Source organism: Mytilus californianus, unplaced genomic scaffold (assembly GCF_021869535.1).
Source record: "Mytilus californianus isolate M0D057914Y unplaced genomic scaffold, xbMytCali1.0.p SCAF_2, whole genome shotgun sequence".
Taxonomy (NCBI): Eukaryota; Metazoa; Mollusca; class Bivalvia; order Mytilida; family Mytilidae; genus Mytilus; species Mytilus californianus.
This window is the reverse complement of record NW_026262668.1, coordinates 71,192,231-71,208,935: the sequence shown is the minus strand read 5'-3', so window position 1 is coordinate 71,208,935 and position 16,705 is coordinate 71,192,231. Positions and strand designations below refer to the sequence as shown.

At 32.6% G+C, this 16,705-nt stretch overlaps 1 protein-coding gene across 2 annotated transcripts in view; it reads left to right on the top strand.

Annotated features, from left to right (window-relative positions):
- The window catches only part of LOC127728024 (nucleoporin NUP188-like), a 101,168-nt gene that overhangs the window by 22,262 nt on the left and 62,201 nt on the right, over positions 1 to 16,705 (top strand). For both annotated transcript variants that reach the window (XM_052235173.1, XM_052235174.1), the window contains exons 11-16: positions 179 to 255; positions 3,117 to 3,188; positions 5,320 to 5,362; positions 6,228 to 6,431; positions 8,563 to 8,661; positions 8,949 to 9,014. In XM_052235173.1, the coding sequence (XP_052091133.1) occupies positions 179 to 255; positions 3,117 to 3,188; positions 5,320 to 5,362; positions 6,228 to 6,431; positions 8,563 to 8,661; positions 8,949 to 9,014 (561 nt within the window). The remainder of the gene's footprint in view (positions 1 to 178; positions 256 to 3,116; positions 3,189 to 5,319; positions 5,363 to 6,227; positions 6,432 to 8,562; positions 8,662 to 8,948; positions 9,015 to 16,705) is intronic.

Below are 16,705 nucleotides of genomic sequence, written 5' to 3'. Positions count from 1 at the left end.
CAGTCTTTAACTACGTGAATCCTGCATCTGTATGTGGAAGCTGACTCATGCATATTTACAAAGCAGAGACATCTGTGGCCAAAGACACATTCTCCATTTATTTAATCATCCTTTTGATTTATGATAATATGCATACTAAGTTGTTGTTTTATGTCACTCTTTTTATTTGTTTAAAAAGAGACATGGATTTGGCAGACGTCAGAGTTATAAACACATCTTACGAGAAACAGCAGAGCAGTTCATCAGGAAAATTGGGTAAGTTTCTATATTGATGTAAGATTCATAGTACAATCTGTTAACCTGTTCAAATTGATCTTACTGTTGTAACGAGACATATCTGAAAATCTGTTATTATATATTCAGTGGATACCAGATAGCTGTCTAATATAAACAAAGTTTTCCATTCTGAAGGGGTTTGTTAACAGAATGCACCTTTCCTTTAATACAGTCAGTCATGCAGTCAATTGTCAAAAACTATCAAAATGGTTGAAACTTTTAAACTTTTTATTTCACTTAAGGCCTCACATGATAGTACAATGGGGTGCTAATTTCTCGAATCCTGCTTTTTATACGCCCGTTTACGGGACGTATTATGGTATACCGTTGTCCGTCGTCAACATGTCGGACATTAACTTTAAAACGCTTTAACCAATTTGCATAAAACTTTGGTGAATTGTTTATATCTATTGAAGTGAGCTTTCTTTCTTTTTGATAAATTTTAGATTTTACGTTTCCGAGTTATGGGCAGTCAGGGGTACTACTTAAACAAGTGATTTCAGAATCACTTCCTCGAGTGATTTTGGCTGTGAAATATTAAAAATTTTCACACAGACCTTTTAAAATCAATAAAACAAGTAATTTTAGAAATTAAAATGTAATCACTTTAATAAGTGTTTATAACATTTTCTTGATATTTTTCCCACAAGCTTGATTTTTTTATTGGTAAAAAGACAACAATTCCATTGAAAAAACAACTATGTACATGCAGAAATTGTCTTTTGCTTGATAAGCCTGACACTTTTACAGTTTTTTTAAAATATGCAAAAACTGGAATAGTTTGTAGATCAGGTCATAACCTTGAAGTAGATCATTCTAACTCTAAAGAAAACCAATCAGGTTACCTAATATTGTTGATCTTTGCCTGATAGTAAGAGTAGTTAATGAATTTTTGATTACAGAAAAATTCCCAAGGGTACTTTTAAAAGCTTTAGCGCACTAACTTACTACCCAAGCGCACTGGTGAAATTAATATACAAAGAAAAAGGGATAATTGATTTATGTAGGAAAATTATAAAAAAGACTGTGAAAATATGGAAAATCAATGAAATTAGCATTTGAAGATCAAAGAAAACACTAAAATCACTTAAATAGGTGATAACTGAATTTATCAAATCACTGAAATAAGTGATGATGAAATCACTTGTTTAAGTAGCACCCCTGACTGATGGGGTTTTATTCCTTTAAAAAAAGGGGGATTTTCCAGTTTTCGGACAAAAAAAATCAAAAATGCTTTCAACAGTTCTTATGAAACTTTGGTGAATTGTTTATATCTATTGATGTAAGCTCCGTTTAGAATTTTATAAATTTTTCGTTTATCATTTCTGAGTTATGGGGTTTTATTCATTAAAAAAGGGGGGATTTTCCAGTTTTCGGACAATAACTCAAAAATGCTGTCAGCAGTTCTCATGAAACTTTGGTGAATTGTTTATATCTATTGATGTAAGCTCCCTTTGTACATTTTCATAAATTTCTAATATGACATTGAGAATTAATTTAATTGAATATAAATTCAATTCATAAAACCAATTTCAAGTTCTTTGATTACATTTATTCAGAAACTTTTAATATGTCAAATATTTAATTACAATCCAAATTCAGACCTGTATCAAGCTTGAATATTGTGTCCATTTTTGCCCCAACTGTTCAGGGTTGACCTCTGCGGGCGTATCCTACTGCGCTCAGCGAAGCAGTTTATTTAGCTTACCTGGCCCAAAGGGTCAAGTGAGTTTTTCTCATAACTTGGCATCTGTCTTTTGTCGTTGTCCATTGATAACTTTTACTAAAACCTTCTCTAAAAACTACTTGGCCAATTGCAACCAAACTTGGTCACAATCATCATTGGTGTATCTAGTTTAAAAAATGTGTCCCATGATCCAGCCTGTCAACCAACATTGCTGACATGGCCAAAAATAAAACTTAGGGTACTGTGGATTCATTTATTTTCGTGGGTATCAATTTTCGTGGATAGAGAAAAAAAGACGTTTCGTGGTATACATAAATTCGTGGATCGCTGATAACAAAAAGAAAAAAAAAAATTTGGATATGTAATTCGTGGATTTCTCTTTAATTTAGGAGATCATATAACCTCCTTGGTTTGATCAATAATAAAACAAACAAAAAAGAAGGAATTCATTGAAAAAAGTTTTGAATTGTCAAAATCCTCGCTTGGTCTAGGTTAAAGTGTTCATTGAAAACTTCTATTACAATAATGGACAGAGACAACTAATTGCTTGTTTGTTTTACAATTTATAAATTCTTGTCGGAATTTTATAAGGCATTCAAAACTCTATGATTGAAAGCTCATTTCCCTAATCACAATATAATAAACAGTCATATAAGTAAAAGATGTGAAAATAAATGTTCCTGTCATAAACAATATTACCTACGGGCAATATCCACGTACTTAATCCGTTTGATTTTTAATCACCAGTAAACCACACTATGACACAGTAATTAACAACTTGCAGTTATTTTCCATGAACAGTTTTATTCAATTTTAAAAAGTAAATTATCACTGATATTCGATATATTTATTATTGATTTAATCAAAATACTTGTATCTTCTTTCAATAAAAACATGTGTTATGTTACAATGTTTATCGCTAGTCAACAATATACTAGAACTGCATAACATAACCGGAAATAAACGTCCGACTCCATACACATTTCTCGGGATTATTCTTCGTTGAATTCTTAAATTCGTGGTTCGCTGTGACCCACGAAACCCACGAAAATTGGTATACCACGAATAAAAATGAATCCACAGTATGCAAGTTTTGTCCATTATCTTAAATTGTTATCAGAATATTTTAAAAATCCTTACTTTCTTTTTACAGATACTTAGAAGTGCTGATTTTATTGGAAGCAGTAGATTTGGAAACTTTACATGTCTGTAACCAACTTGGAAGGTGATTATAAGGAAGAATGCACAGCATTAAATATGATTATATTAACTAGAAAAATGCTTAAAGTGCAAGCCCCTGCTGGACATGAAAATGTCAGGTGCCTCAAAAATAAATGATGCTGTGAAACATTTGGATGTTAATCAGCATTTATGTACTTCCAAACAACTTTGACAAAAAGAAAAAAAACATATTGTGAAAGTACAGATTCTGATTTTCTTGCTATTTTTGCAGCTTCTTTTGTTCATGGCTCTTGTCTTGCCTGCAACGAAAGATCAAATATTAATGTTATGTAATTAGGTCTGTTTCTCAGATACTATAAACAGAAGGTCAAGTATATTTGGTGTATGGAATGATTTCCAGGTGTACATGTCCCACTGTTAGGTTTCATATAACCTTGACTACATTTTCATGGTTCATTGATCAATGTTTTTGTGATTTCTTCTCTTTCTCAGATACTATAAGCAATAGGTAAACTACATTTGGTAGTTGGAATAATTGTAAGGTGAACATTTCTGTTTTGCCGGTTTCAGACCTTTACCTCATTTTCATGGGTTATTGTTCAATGTTATTTTTCTGTAGTTTGGACCTTTATGTCTCGCCTTGATGGAGTCATAAAGCGAGACATAGGTATGCTGTTTCCGGCGTCGTTGGCGTCGTCAACAATGTATTAGTTTGTGATTAGGTCTAGTTTATGGTGAACCACTAGTGGTAGGTCAATGATATTTGATATGCAGTTGTATTAGCATTGGCACATCTCATTTCCATGGAGATTATTTGGCTCTGGCCCCTCATCAGTCATGGTCTATTGACTTTGAAACTTTTGCTTAGTTTACATGTATTATTTTGTGATAAGATCAGTTTAAGATGAACCGTTTATGTTAAGTCAATGATATTTGGTATGCCAAATTTATTGGAATTTGCAACTCTCATTTCCATGGATATTATATAGCCCCACCCCCTCATCATGGTTCATTGACTTTGAAACTTTTACATAGTTTACAAGTTAATGTTTGTGTTTAGGTTTGTTTAAAGGGAACGACTTATGATTAGTCAGTGGTATTTGGTATGCAGTTGTATTAGCATTGGCATATCTCATTTCATTGGAGATTGTTTAGCCATGTACCTTCAGTCATGGTTCATTGACTTTGAATATTTGCATAACTTACATGTTGAAGTATTGCTATTTTAATTTCAACAGTTGCATTATCAAAACTAAGACATATCTCTGTGTTAACAGTTTATTTAGTTACTATAAGCAATAGGTCAACTATATTTTTTGTGTACGGAATGATTGTATTAAAGGTGTAAATATCTGTCTGGCAGGGTTCATCTGACCTTGACCTCATTTTCATGGTTCATTGTTCAATATTAATAAAATTGAGAATGGAAATGGGGAATATGTCAAAGAGTCAACAACCCGACCAAAGAGCAGATAACAGCCGAAGGCCACCAATGGGTCTTCAATGGAGCGAGAAAATCCCGCACCCGGAGGTGGGCCTCAGCTGGCCCCTAAATAAAAATGTGTACTAGTTCAGTGAAAATGGATGTCATACTAAACTCCAAAACATATAAATGAACTAAAATTAAAAAACACACAAGACTAACAAAGGCAAGAGGCTCCTGACTTGGGACAGGCGCAAAAATGCGGCTGGGTTAAACATGGTTTTTCCTGGTAAAGTCTGTTTCTCAGATACTATGAGCAATAGGTCAGCCATATTTGTTGTATGGAAATGATCGTAAGGTCTACATGTCTGTTCGGCAGATATCATATGACTTGACTTCAGTTTCATGGTTCATTAGTCAATAAGTTTTTGTGGTAAGAAATGTTTATAAGCAATAGATTAATTTTTTTTGGTGTATGGAATGATTGTAAGGTGAACATGTCTGTCTGCAGAAAAAATTCCACCAAGAAGTGTTTATAAGCAATAGATTAATTTTTTTGGTGTATGGAATGATTGTAAGGTGAACATGTCCGTCTACAGAAAACATTCCACCAAGAACTTATAAAACATGCACGATATTTCCCAATACACAGCAACTCATACTGATTAAAATGAATTTGTTGAAAAAGCTTAGTTAAGGAGCAAATAATTTGACTTGTTCATTTATATAATGTGTTTATGAATTTTTACAGTTTTGATGACCATTTTATTCTAAAAGATGAAGACTTGTACAAGGTAAGAACTCTTGCTCTTTAAACTTTAAGCTGTAGAGACAAAACTGCTTATTTACTTTGAGTGGTCTTTCATACTGTACTTTTTAGTAATGATTTACTTGTAACTGTCCTTTTGTTATATTAAACACAATTTTATGAAGTTTTTACTATGTGAATAGAAAAAAGTATATACCTTCAATGTGAATAGAAAAAAGTAAATACCTTCAATGTGAATAGAAAAAAGTATATACCTTCAATGTGAATAGAAAAAAGTATATACCTTCAATGTGAATAGAAAAAAGTATATACCTTCAATGTGAATAGAAAAAAGTATATACCTTCAATGTGAATAGAAAAAAGTATATACCTTCAATGTGAATAGAAAAAATTATATACCTTCAATGTGAATAGAAAAAAGTATATACCTTCAATGTGAATAGAAAAAAGTATATACCTTCAATGTGAATAGAAAAAAGTATATACCTACAATATGAATAGAAAAAAGTATATACCTACAATGTGAATAGAAAAAAGTATATACCTTCAATGTGAATAGAAAAAAGTATATACTTACAATGTGTATAGAAAAAAGTATATACCTTCAATGTGAATAGAAAAAAGTATATACCTTCAATGTGAATAGAAAAAAGTGTATACCTACAATATGAATAGAAAAAAGTATATACCTACAATGTGAATAGAAAAAAGTATATACCTACAATATGAATAGAAAAAAGTTTATACCTACAATGTGTATAGAAAAAAGGAAATAGAAATAGGGGTCATTTAAGGGCCTTATCAATTCTACTCCTTGTATTGTATAAAGTTTCATTTTATAGCTACATAATCGAGATTTTTGACTGTCATTAAATTATTGTATTCTTCAGAAAGTAGATAAGATAGTGACATCTATGGGATCTGAGCCTTGTCATGGTCCTATACTGCTGTGCTGGGCTACAATAAGACTTTTATACGGTGACAAGTCAGACCTTAACATAACTAGAAAGCTTGGTAATCTGGCCATACAACTGAGAGTGTTTGATGTGCTTTTTAACTTACTCAACACTGAACCGTTTAATGGTAAAACTACGGTAAGTTATTAGGAGTAAACAAGGTGTCAACAGAAAAGTCCTTTTATTGCTCATCTGCATTCAGAACACCACAAGTTTTTGTCTCATCAGCGATGGAAGTTGCAGTATGCAAACATATGTATTACAATCCGGTGGCGGCGGTGCAAACTATTTGTTTAAAGCTCTATATTTCAGAAGGTAGAAGACCTGGATGCTTCATACCTTGTGTGCAAATATCTTCTGTCTGTCAGATGTCCATTGTCCTTGACTTCATTTTCATGGTTCAGTGACTGCTTGAACAAAATTATAGTTTTTTGGAAAAGTGAAATACTCACTTATTATGAGTAATAGGATAACTACATGTCCATCATGTGGGGTTCAACTGACCTCTACCTTATTCCATGGATCAGTGATCAAGGTTAAAGTAACGTGGTCAAGTCCGTCTCTCAGATACTATGAGCAATAGGTCAACTATATTTGGTGTATGAAATGATTGTAAGGTGTACATGTCTGACTGACAGGTTTCATCTGACCTTGACCTCATTTTCATGGTTCATTGGACAATTTAAAATTTTTGTGGTTTGGTCTATTTCTCCGATACAATGATCAAAAGTACAATTGTATTAAGTGTATGGAACAATTGTGAGGTGTACATGTCTGTCTGGTAGGGTTCATATGACCTTGACATCATTTTCATGGTTCATTGGTTAACTATAAGTTTTCATAATTTTGTCAGTTTATCAGATACTATAAGCAATAGATCAACTATGTTTGGTATATGCAATGGTTGTTGGGTGTACATGTCTGTCTGGCAGGGTTCATAAGACCTTGACCTCATTTTCATGGTTCATTGGTCAATGTTAAGATTTTGTGTTTTGATCTGTTTCTCAGGTACTATTAATAATAGAACCACTATATTTGGTGTGTAGAATGATTGTAAGGTGTACATGTCTGTCTGGCAGGGTTCAATTGACCATGACCTTATTTTCATAGAAAATTGTTAATGGTAAGTTTATGTGATACTTGTACAACCTTCATATTACAGACTTTCAGCATGGATTCAATGATAAGTAAAACAGGCGAGACATTTCAGCGTGTGCACTCTTGTTTAACCATGAAAAACCCAAACATTTAGTAAAATCAGGTCTGCCCTATCATAGACATGAGTTTAATTCTTTGGTAGACTATTGAACATGTCTAGCAATTAGCAAAATGTCTTTCCATTCTGTATTGAATTGAAGATAACCTTGAATGGAAAAAACAGAATTAGCAGGAAATTAGTGAACTGTAAAGTTCATGGTGAAAACACCTGTCAATCTTTTTTCTGTAACCCTAGCTGAACACTTTTTTTTTTAATGTCAGTCACTGTACAGTTTGGAGTACTTGATATTTCAATGTAAATTTGATTTTTAACCACTTAATGAACATAGCAGAAATTTATAAAGCTCGATATAAAGCAAATACTTACAACTGCAGCACAAGACAAAATAATCATTAAACAAATGAAATTGAAGATGAATATTGAATTATTTTAGAGCTCTACATGATATATGTAACAATATTCTAAGATCCTTACAATGTTTGAAATGCAAGGCTCAAATTAAGACTGCAGCTTATAATTACTAAAAAAGTTGGAGAATTTTATTATATTATTAGAAATGGTAAGTGACCCACAATCATGTAACTAAATGTATGGTTGTGTCTTTTGGAGTATAAGAGTCTCTCACAAAAAGAAAGGTCCCTGTTTTTCAGTGTTCTCACCAAAAATTTCATAAAGCATCCTGGTAAATAAGTTATTTTGAAATACCATCTTGTTTCTAGAAATTATAGCATCACATCCAAAATACAATCTAAGAAAGCTTAAATAGCATCTCATTCAAGCAATATAGCTTCAGATTACCGTGTTAACGTGCTGTTTTTTCATCTTTTTTTACAAAGAAGATTGACACAAACCCTATAGGAGCTTCAAAATGAACTTTGAAATAAACAGTTATTTGAGTATTACTGCTTTCTCGGAATGGAAGAGTAGGTGCTATATATTAATATAGTAAAGGAATATCTTATAGTTTTGTTGGTACACCTTTTTTGTATTGTATAAATAGCTGATAAAACTTATCTACAATAGTTCATTATATGATGTTTATAATTTCAGTATGTGTGTTCTGTTGCCCAGTTTGTGTTATATAACCTGTTTGTTAATGTTATGTCTGCATTTGAGGAGTCAACTTTAGGCAGAGACAGAGAAATTGAGGTAGGGAGAATTTGTCTGAAGTTTGGGAATTTTTTATCTGAATTCACTCAAAACTATTTTGAAAGGGACTTATTCTTGCCAAGAAAATATTCTTATATTTATTGCATTTTAATTTTCTACACTCAGTGTTTGTACCCAAATTTAAGTACATATAATCCTTATCTTGTCTTGATTTTAAAAAATAGATTTCATCCTAGTATCTAATACTTGTTTCCCCATGTTTAAATGGAAAACACCTAACACCCAAATTAGAATTATTAAATTTTATCTTTTGATTTATTATTCAGATGTTACACAAAGATCTCTGTCAGATTCTAAAGTATGAATACTGTGTAGAAGATTTTTGGCAGAAGGTAAGCATACTTTCAGGAAATATGAGTTTAAGGGGTTATAAATATCTTTTTTCAGTACATGTGACAAGCATAATTCATCATAAAAGTTTTGTCCCTATACTATGTATATTTTGATAGGGAGTAAGTTAATAGTTTATTATAATGTTACAATATCATACACAATATAAAAGTCTTTAAAATCATATAAGAATCCTGCCACTAAGATATGAAACACTTTCTACCTTAGTGTATAATAATGGAATAAAATAAAATGAGCATTCCAAGAAAGAAAAAAAAATATACCGGTAATCATTTAAGGGTCAAGACAACAAGTACAATGTAACTAAAGTTGTTTGAAATGCACTAGTTATTTCGGTCCTGGGTATATCCAGAAAACGATCTTTTTTTCTCAGTTAATGTAACAGTACCCAAATTCCATGGAATACCCAATTTGCACCCATTTTGCACAATAAGCAGAAGGAATCTTATAGATTTACTAAGAGACTAAACAATTCATCTTTTTATACGACCGCAAAAATTGAAAATTTTTTGGTCGTATATTGGTATGAAGTTGGCGTCGTCGTCGTCGTCGTCGTCGTCGTCGTCGTTGTCGTCGTTGTCGTCGTCGTCGTCGTCTGGCGTCGTCCGAAGACACATTGGTTTTCGCACTCTAACTTTAGTTTAAGTGAATGGATCTCCATGAAATTTTACCATAAGGTTCAATACCACGAAAGGAAGGTGGGGATTGATTTTGGGGGTTATGGTACCAACAGTTAAGGAATTAGGGGCCAAAAAGGGGCCAAAAATAAGCATTTTTGTAACTTCCAGACAATAACTTGTGTGTAAGTGTATGGATCTCTCTGACATTGTACCACAAGGTTCCATATCACAAAGGGAAGGCTGTAATTGATTTTGGGGGTAATTGCCTCAAAATTTTAGGAATTAGGGGCCAAAAAAGGGGCAAAAAACAAGCATTTTTCTAGTTTCAGGACAATAACTTGTGTGTAAGTGTTTGGATATTTCTGAAATTGTACTACAAGGTTCCATATCACAAAGGGAAAACTGGAATTGAGTTTGGGGGTAATTGCCCGAAACGTTTAGGAATTGGGGGCCAAAAAGGGGCCAAAAATAAGCATTTTTCTAGTTTCCAGACAATAACTTGTGTTCAAGTGTATGGATCTCTCTGAAATTGTACTGCAAGGTACCATACCACAAAGGGAAGGCTGGGATTGAGTTTGGGGGTGATGAATCATAAGGGGGTTCAAAAAATTTGGGGGGGGGGGATTTTTTTTTTCCTTTTTTTTTTCTTTTAAAATTTTCCATTTTGAGTTGGTTATTTCTGATTAATATTTAAAAGCAAATAATAATGATATGGTAGGAGATACACACCAAACAGGATGTGTAAATTATTATATAATAAGTATTGTGCAATAGCAAGAAATTTTCAATTGCACAGTATTGCACAATTGCAAGAAATCTTCAATTGCACAGTATTGCGCAATAGCAAGAAATCTTCTATTGCGCAATAGCAAGAAATATCCAATAGCACAATATTGCGCAATAGCAAGAAATTGTCAATTGTACAGTATTGCACAATAGCAAGAAATATTCAATTGCACAGTATTGTGCAAAAGAAGATACTTCGTATAAATTGCTTATTTCTTGATCAATTTCAATGGGGTTTTATTCTTGAATTCTTGGGGTTCTTTAATATGCTGAATCTAACCGTGTATTAAGTTTTTGGATTTTGGGCCCCGTTTTTAAATTGGTCCACATTGAGGTCTAAAGGGTCCAAAATTTAACTTTGTTTGATTTCATCAAAAATTGAATTATTGGGGTTCTTTGATATGCCGAATCTAACCGTGTATTTAGATTCTTAATTTTTGGTTCCGTTTTCAAATTGGTCTACATTAAGGTCAAAAGGGTCCAAAATTAAACTTAGTTTGATTTTAACAAAAATTGAATTTTTAGAGTACTTTGATATGCTGAATCTAAACATGTATTTAGATTTTTGATTATGGGCCCAGTTTTCAAGTTGGTCCAAATCGGGGTCCAAAATTAAACTTTGTTTGATTTCAACAAAAATTGAATACATGGGGTTCTTTGATATGCTGAATCTAACCATGTATTTAGATTTTTGATTTTTGGGCCCCGTTATCAACTTTGTCCACATTGAGGTCAAAAGGGTCCAAAATTAAACTTTGTTTGATTTCATCAAAAATTGAATTCTTGGGGTTCTTTGATATGCTGAATCTAACCATGTATTTAGATTTTTTATTTGTGGACCCGCTATCAAATTGGTTCATATTGAGGTCAAAAAGGTCCAAAATTAAACTTTGTTTGATTTCATCAAAAATTGAATTATTGGGGTTCTTTGATATGCCAAATCTAACCGTGTATTTAGATTTTTGATTTTGGGTCCCGTTTTTAAATTGGTCTACATTAAGGTCCAAAGGGTCCAAAACTAAACTTAGTTTGATTTTAACAAAAATTGAATTCTTGGGGTTCTTTGATATGCTGAATCTAAACATGTGTTTAGATTTTTGATTATGGGCCCAGTTTTCAAGTTGGTCCAAGTTGGGGTCCAAAATTAAACTTTGATTGATTTCAACAAAAATTGAATATATGGGGTTCTTTGATATGCTGAATCTAAACATGTATTTAGATTTTAGATTTTTGGCCCAGTTTTCAAGTTGGTCCAAATTGGGGTCCAAAATTAAACTTTGTTTGATTTCAACAAAAATTGAATATATGGGGTTCTTTGATATGCTGAATCTTACCATGTATTTAGATTTTTTATTTGTGGGCCCACTATCAAATTGGTTCATATTGAGGTCAAAAGGGTCCAAAATTAAACTTTGTTTGATTTCATCAAAAATTTAATTATTGTGGTTCTTTGATATGCCAAATCTAACCGTGTATTTAGATTTTTAATTTTGGGTCCCGTTTTTTAAATTGGTCTACATTAAGGTCCAAAGGGTCTAAAATTAAACTTAGTTTGATTTTAACAAAAATTGAATTTTTGGGGTTCTTTGATATGCTGAATCTAAACATGTGTTTAGATTTTTGATTATGGGACCAGTTTTCAAGTTGGTCCAAGTTGGGGTCCAAAATTAAACTTTGTTTGATTTCAACAAAAATTGAATATATGGGGTTCTTTGATATGCTGAATCTAAACATGTATTTAGATTTTAGATTTTTGGCCCAGTTTTCAAGTTGGTCCAAATTGGGGTCCAAAATTAAACTTTGTTTGATTTCAACAAAAATTGAATATATGGGGTTCTTTGATATGCTGAATCTTACCATGTACTTAGATTTTTTATTTTGTGGGCCTGCTATCAAATTGGTTCATATTGAGGTCAAAAGGGTCCAAAATTAAACTTTGTTTGATTTCATCAAAAATTGAATTATTGGGGTTCTTTGATATGCCAAATCTAACCGTGTTTTTAGATTTTTATTTTTGGGTCCTGTTTTTTAAATTGGTCTACATTAAGGTCCAAAGGGTCCAAAATTAAACTTAGTTTGATTTTAACAAAAATTGAATTTTTGGGGTTCTTTGATATGCTGAATCTAAACATGTGTTTAGATTTTTGATTATGGGACCAGTTTTCAAGTTGGTCCAAGTTGGGGTCCAAAATTAAACTTTGTTTGATTTCAACAAAAATTGAATATATGGGGTTCTTTGATATGCTGAATCTAAACATGTATTTAGATTTTAGATTTTTGGCCCAGTTTTCAAGTTGGTCCAAATTGGGGTCCAAAATTAAACTTTGTTTGATTTCAACAAAAATTGAATATATGGGGTTCTTTGATATGCTGAATCTTACCATGTACTTAGATTTTTTATTTTGTGGGCCTGCTATCAAATTGGTTCATATTGAGGTCAAAAGGGTCCAAAATTAAACTTTGTTTGATTTCATCAAAAATTGTATTATTGGGGTTCTTTGATATGCCAAATCTAACCGTGTTTTTAGATTTTTATTTTTGGGTCCTGTTTTTTAAATTGGTCTACATTAAGGTCCAAAGGGTCCAAAATTAAACTTAGTTTGATTTTAACAAAAATTGAATTTTTGGGGTTCTTTGATATGCTGAATCTAAACATGTGTTTAGATTTTTGATTATGGGACCAGTTTTCAAGTTGGGGTCCAAAATTAAACTTTGTTTGATTTCAACAAAAATTGAATATATGGGGTTCTTTGATATGCTGAATCTAAACATGTATTTAGATTTTAGATTTTTGGCCCAGTTTTCAAGTTGGTCCAAATTGGGGTCCAAAATTAAACTTTGTTTGATTTCAACAAAAATTGAATATATGGGGTTCTTTGATATGCTGAATCTTACCATGTACTTAGATTTTTTATTTTGTGGGCCTGCTATCAAATTGGTTCATATTGAGGTCAAAAGGGTCCAAAATTAAACTTTGTTTGATTTCATCAAAAATTGAATTATTGGGGTTCTTTGATATGCCAAATCTAACCGTGTTTTTAGATTTTTATTTTTGGGTCCTGTTTTTTAAATTGGTCTACATTAAGGTCCAAAGGGTCCAAAATTAAACTTAGTTTGATTTTAACAAAAATTGAATTCTTTGGGTACTTTGATATGCTGAATCTAAACATGTGTTCAGATTTTTGATTATGGGACCAGTTTTCAAGTTTGTCCAAGTTGGGGTCCAAAATTAAACTTTGTTTGATTTCAACAAAAATTGAATATATGGGGTTCTTTGATATGCTGAATCTAACCATGTATTTTGATTTTGGACATTGGACCAGAATAGGTAAATTAAAAAAATTGAAGTTCTTAGACCACATTCTTTCTGTGTCAGAAACCTATGCTGTGTCAAATATTTAATCACAATCCAAATTCGGAGCTGTATCAAGCTTGAATGTTGTGTCCATACTTGCCCCAACTGTTCAGGGTTCGACCTCTGCGGTCGTATCAAGCTGCGCCCAGCGAAGCATTTTATTATAATTTGCCATTATACTGCTTTCAACACAGCTAAATATACTTAATTATACACAAAAAGGTCACATTATAATCAGCAGGTGTAGTATCCAGTACAAAAAGTAAAATTTACACAAACATCGCATGTGACATCCACAAAAATTTTGGAGGCATCCATTTCCAACAAAAAGGATAGTAAGCATGGACTATTGTCAAATTGTTCTAAAAATGTACAGAAATAAACCAAAAATCAGTTCTTCGACTTTTACGGAAATAAAATTAAGCATGTATGCAATTAGGTACTCCTCATTGCAGAATCTTGGGTTGTTTGTAGGTTGGTTCAAACCTATTTTTATATGACCGCAAAAATTAAAAAATTTTTGGTCGTATATTGGTATCACGTTGTCGTCGTCGTCGTCCGAAGACAGATGTTTCCGGATAATAACTTTTAGTGTAAGTAAATAGAAATCAATAAAATTTTAACACAAGGTTTATAACCACTAAAGGAAGGTTGGGATTGATTTTGGGGGTTATGGTCTAAACTGTTTAGGAATTAGGGGCCAAAAAGGGGCCTAGATAAGCATTTTTGTAGTTTCCAGACAATAACTTGTGTTAAAGTGTATGAATCTCTCTGAAATTATACCACAAGTTTCCATACTACAAAGGGATGGTTAGGATTGACTTTGGGGGGTTATGGCTCAAACCATATAGGAATTAGGGGCAAAAAAAGGTGAAAAACAAGGGTTTTTCTGGTTAAAGGACAATTGAGACAATTTAAAAGCAGTGTAAGGGAGGTAATCCAAATCAATTAAAAGAACACTGTCTGATTACCTCCCTTACACTGCTTGTAAATTATGTATTAAGAAATGATGATTGTCTTGAGGTGATTAGCTGTCAATTTATTTTTAGCAGTTACTATTAATTGATATTAATTTTAGCCATGACTATGTATGTCATTTTATATTTTAAAACTTTTATGATGTATTTAAATGGGTAATTATGGTTGCAAACTCCATTAGAAATTTGGATTGAGATACTGACCATATCTCGAGGGAAAGATTTTTATGCCCCCGCTGTAGCAGAGGGGGCATTAAGTTTTACCCTTTGTCCGTCTGTACGTACGTCCGTCCGAAAGTCCATACGTCCCAAAGTTGGTTTCCGATCTCTAACTTTAGTTTGCCTCAACCAAATGTTATGACACTTAAACACAATGCTTATTACCACAGAACACAGATCGAGTTTGAATTTTGGTGGTGTCACTTTAACCGTTCTAGAGAAATGCCCCTTTATAAATGGAAAAATTGCAAAATTTTTAGTATCCGTTCTCTAACTTAAGTTTGCCTCAACCAAATGTTATGAAACTTATACACAATGCTTATTACCACAAAACACAGATCAAGTTTGAATTTTGGTGGCGTCACTTTAACCATTCTAGAGTTATACCCCTTTATAAATGGATAAATTGCAAAATTTTTAGTTTCCGTTCTCTAACTTAAGTTTGCCTCAACCAAATGTTATGAAACTTATACACAATGCTTATTACCACAAAACACAGATCAAGTTTGAATTTTGGTGGCGTCACTTTAACTGTTTTAGAGTTAGGCCCTTTATAAATGGAAAAATTGCAAAATTTTTAGTTTCCGTTCTCTAACTTAAGTTTGCCTCAACCAAATGTTATGAAACTTATACACAATGCTTATTACCACAAAAAACAGATCAAGTCTGAATTTTGATGGCGTCACTTAAACCATTCTAGAGTTATGCCCCTTTATAAATGGAAAAATTGCAAAAAAATTTTTTTCTTCTTAATATCAAGTAATTTTTATACAACTGCAAAAAAAATTTGTGGTAGTATATAGGTATGACGTTGAAGACACATTGGTTTTCGCACTCTAACTTTAGTTTAAGATGGATCTCTATGAAATTTTACCATAAGGTTCAATACCACAAAAGGAAGGTTTGGATTGATTTTGGGGGTTATGGTACCAACAGTTAAGGAATTAGGGGCCAAAAAGGGGCCAAAAATAAGCCCATTGTACCACAAGGTTCCATATCATAAAGGGAATGCTGGGATTGATTTTGGGGGTAATTGCCTCAAAATTTTAGGAATTAGGGGCCAAAAAGGGGCAAAAAACAAGTATTTTTCTAGTTTCATGACAATAACTTGTGTGTAAGTTTATGGATCTTTCTGAAATTGTACTAAAAGGTTCCATATCACAAAGGGAAAGCTGGAATTGAGTTTGGGGGTAATTGCCCAAAACGTTTAGGAATAAGGGGCCAAAAATAAGCATTTTTTTAGTTTCCAGACAATAACTTGTGTTCAAGTGTATGGATCTCTCTGAAATTGTACTGCAAGGTACCATACCACAAAGAGAAGGAGGCTTGGATTGATTTTGGGGGGAATTGCCTCAAACTTTTAGGAATTAGGGGCCAAAAAGGGGCAAAAAACAACCATTTTTCTAGTTTCAGGACAATAAGTTGTGTGTAAGTGTATGGATCTTTATGAAATTATACTACAAGGTTCCATATCACAAAGGGAAAGCTGGGTTTGAGTTTGGGGGTAATTGCGCTAAACGTTTAGGAATTTGGGGCCAAAAAGGGGCAAAAAAACAAGCATTTTTCTAGTTTCCAGACAATATCTTGTGTTCAAGTGTATGGATCTCTCTGAAATTGTACTGCAAGCAAGGTACCATACCACAAAGGGAAGGCTGGGATTGAGTTTGGGGGTGATGAATCATAATGGGGGGGGAGGGATTTTTTTTTCCTTTTTT